Source organism: Musa acuminata, chromosome BXJ3-2, assembly GCF_036884655.1.
Source record: "Musa acuminata AAA Group cultivar baxijiao chromosome BXJ3-2, Cavendish_Baxijiao_AAA, whole genome shotgun sequence".
Taxonomy (NCBI): domain Eukaryota; kingdom Viridiplantae; phylum Streptophyta; class Magnoliopsida; order Zingiberales; family Musaceae; genus Musa; species Musa acuminata.
Window position 1 is genome coordinate 5,726,253 of NC_088350.1, and position 3,748 is coordinate 5,730,000.

At 45.2% G+C, this 3,748-nt stretch overlaps 1 protein-coding gene across 3 annotated transcripts in view; it reads left to right on the forward strand.

Moving 5' to 3' along the window:
• The first annotated feature begins 2,959 nt into the window (after window positions 1–2,959).
• LOC135583782 (WRKY transcription factor 23-like) overlaps window positions 2,960–3,748 on the forward strand; it is a 1,834-nt gene continuing 1,045 nt past the window's right edge. Inside the window, exons 1-2 of one of the 3 annotated variants that reach the window (XM_065138309.1) lie at window positions 2,960–3,178; window positions 3,259–3,726. In XM_065138309.1, the coding sequence (XP_064994381.1) occupies window positions 3,099–3,178; window positions 3,259–3,726 (548 nt within the window). In that variant the 5' untranslated portion in view covers window positions 2,960–3,098. The remainder of the gene's footprint in view (window positions 3,179–3,258; window positions 3,727–3,748) is intronic. The other 2 variants (XM_065138308.1, XM_018821800.2) reach the window with 2 other exon arrangements.

Consider the following 3,748-nt stretch of genomic DNA (forward strand, 5'->3'; position numbering starts at 1 on the left):
CCGTAATTAAGAGCATCGAAGGGGGAACAAGATTACTTGATTCCATTTTCGAACAGATACATGTCCTGGTGCAATCAATTCTGCCTCCACCTTGTCAAGGGAATTGGTCAACGATGACTAGCTATAACTGTCTTCTTTTTATTTTCTGTTCAATATTTTCTTTAATTATTATTAAATATTTTATATAATATTCATTCAATTTAAACATTATAATCCTTCACCTATGTCATCATCTTTACTGTCTTCTCTCTAAAATGCAAGTTTTAACAAAATTGAAATTATTATTTTTCCTAAATTTGTCTTGTCTTCACAAGAAGTATTTATTGAAAATAGATATGATAAGTTCACATGTATTTGGTCGCATCAGCAAACCAAAAGGCAAACATCATATTTAGCAAATTAGGTCAATGGAAACTCCGGGTTGGTTGTGCTTAATTGGTTTGATGAAAAACTATATAGTGAGAAATGATATTGTGACGTAAGTAACGCGAATTTTAGTGTGCGGAGAGATAATATATTAAAATGAGAGTTAGGGGGACGTCACCACCCCACGTCAAATCCACGTGCCATCACACCCACCTCTTTTACCGCTCGAAATCACGGCCATACCGCACCGCCTGACGCTGGACTCTTCTCCGCCGACGGCCGGTGATTGGACGGCCCTGATACTCACACTTCACCTTGACGGAGGTTGTTGACCTGCCTAGGCTGTCAGAGGTACTGTTCGATGGTGTTGTGAGCCCACCTCGACCACCGGACTTTTGACTTTTGACTACAAATTCCCTGTGGAACATAACATGATGTGTTCGTTGGCTCCAGACTTATCCAAGAAGCAACAGTCAACAGTCACAAACTATTTTAATAGCAGCAATAAGATGATGAAGACAAACATATATATAATAGAATTGAGAGATGGGACGAATCTAAGGAACGTGTGCAGGAAGCAACCAACGGGTAGCATAACATTATATTAATCTGCACGTCGCTTGAGTCGAAACCGCGTAAAACATTGCACGGCTTCTGAAAGTAAGGAGACGTGTGCAGCCGAGAACCGCCGGATGCAGGTAGCGGACGGTGGTGATGGGACAAGAAAGTCCACGTGTGCGGCTGCAGCGGGACGAGCGGTCGCGGCGTGGAATCGCGCCAGGACGGCGACCCGGGCCGTGTATCGTGGCGAGTTGGCTTCACGAAAGAGGAGTTGGACTAGTGATGTATATATTATATGTGCATGTATGTTTTAGAGGTGATGGAAAGGCCTGCACAAGTCCCAGTGCGGATTGCTGGTCATAATAATAATCCGCCCTCTGTTACAATTGGACATGAAGTAGCCATGTGCTCAAGTACTTTTTTTATCTTGTGGAATATCGCTGGGGAGCATAGCAATGAACAAAAAGCAGGGATTATAAACCCAAATCGGTTCACATATTTGGATGGATACAGCTGAGGTTCCATTGCCTCCCCACGGGTCCCACAGTCTAGTCTCCATCAACCCAGTACAATGCTACTTCTACCACCCGCAGGCGAATTCGAGCGATCCAGTGGCTCGCGCTCACCCGCCATCTCAATTCCACTATCGACTTGAAATCTTTTAACTTCTCGTCCGGTCCAGACGCTGGGTACTACTGGCGGAGGTTTGTTGGTGAGGGGTCGCTCTCGTTTACCGCCGCATCTGGTCAAAACTGTTGACAACTGCACGTCTCTGCTCCCATATCCTCCGCACGAGCTCCAACAAAAAATAAATTAAATTAATTTTCGTTTTCTTTCGACGAATAAACAAACGAAGCACGAATTCCTCATTTTTTATTATATTTTCTCCGTTGCTTTCCGATTTCGCCATCACTTGTACTGTAAATGGCCAAATCGAAATTATGATTATCCGGCGACCCGACTCACTTGTCAATTGTCATGTACGTGATCAGTGACGTAAAGAGCGCTAACCCCCCCCCCCCCCCCCGGGGCTTAATTCGTGGTGGACGCTAAGCGACGCAATCGCGTTATGCATATAAATGTATATATTTTTCTTCTATTTTCCTGGGACGAAAAACACACGGAGAAAACGAGACGTACGAATTAGAAATCGAAGTTTTGTTGTTATTATTAGCGTGAATTTTCGAAAAAAATAAGTTAAATTTAGATATGTCCCTTTTAGTGTTCTAAATTAAAAAAAAATTCATAGAATATCCTTGACTACATGGAACGATTATTTTATTCTCATAATTTTAAAAAATAATTAACATAGCCCTAACTACAATTATATCTCGACCATGTATTGATTAGTCCGTTGACTCTCTCATCCACTCATCAGACTTTTACTGTAGTCAACAATACCTCTAATGTGAAGGTGTAGGTGATTGATGTTGCAAACCCTCATGTCAAGGTATAGATAACTAAGAAAGAAGAGAGGGTAGCGGGTGATATTGCCTGTCAATCTATGTGTGAAGGTATGAATGATTAAGGAAGGAGGACAAAGGATCGGTAAGAATCATGATTCGATTATAATGAACAAGTAATGAACTAGAATGAGTAGGATAATCAAACATGAGATAAAAGAGAACGATGGACAAACAAAAAGATGATGATTGAAAAGAATAAAATATTTTTTTAAAAAAATAAATCTTAAGAATCTTTTAAATTTAGTATAATCTGTCAGAAAAATTTAAAATTTAAAATTTTAAAATCATTATTATTATTATTATTATTATTATTATTATTATTATTATTATTATTATTATTATTATTGAACGATATTGGCGTGTGACAGGGGAACAAGCGAGACACGACGACGCGGAGATTGTTGTCAGCACGGGATCCGCGTGTCAGTGGCCGGGACCACACGTGCCAGAAAACGACCGTACGACCGACCCGCACGTGCAATAGTCCTTCGAAAAGACTTATTTATCCCCAAACAATGAAACGCAACAGGGGCGGTTCGGAAAATTCGAGTCGTCTGGGTTGCCCCGCCGAAGTCCGATCACGTGCGACCCAGCCCCATTCACACCGGGAGGGGGGAGCCCTTGTCAAAACCGGATGGAGTTCGGGAGCCGGTTACCATATGAAGGCGCCGACCGGCATGTTCGCCAAACTGGCGCCCCTGTTCGATGCCACCATCAACTCCCGTACGCCCCAGGAGACCTGCGATCGCCGGTGGCTTCTTTTTTTGCCCCTTCCCCGTAGCTGTGTAACAAAAAGATCTCAGTCTTCTCTCTCTGTATTCCTGACTTCTATGGTAGGAACCGAACCCTAACCCTAAGATTACAGCAAGCGAGCGAGAGAGGAAGAGAAAGAGCGCGACGCACCTGATGACGGTGATGCGATGATGGTGGAGAAGAGAGAAGACGAGATTGAGGCGTCGGCCGACGCGATACCACCGCCGTTCTCCTCCCAGATTCCGTCCACCTTTCCGCTTCCTGGAGGGTTCTTCGACGCCGACGGAGGGGACAAGGGCTCCGTCGGCTTCCTGGAGCTTCTCGGTCTCCGGGATCTCAACCAGTCTCCCTTCCTATTCGAGTTGCCCCGGCCGACCTCAGCAGTGGAGCCGCCGCCCGCGACGTCCGATCCTCCCCCACGACTTCCTCCCCCGGCGGAGTCATCCGACACTGCCAACTTCCCGGCGACACCGTCGTCGATCTCGTCGTCCTCGACCGAGGCTGCCGTCAACGCGATCAAGCCCGCGGCCTCCTCCATCACCAACGGCGACGAGGGCGAGCAGGCGAAGACGAACAGAACGTAAGCCACACAGTATCGCGTT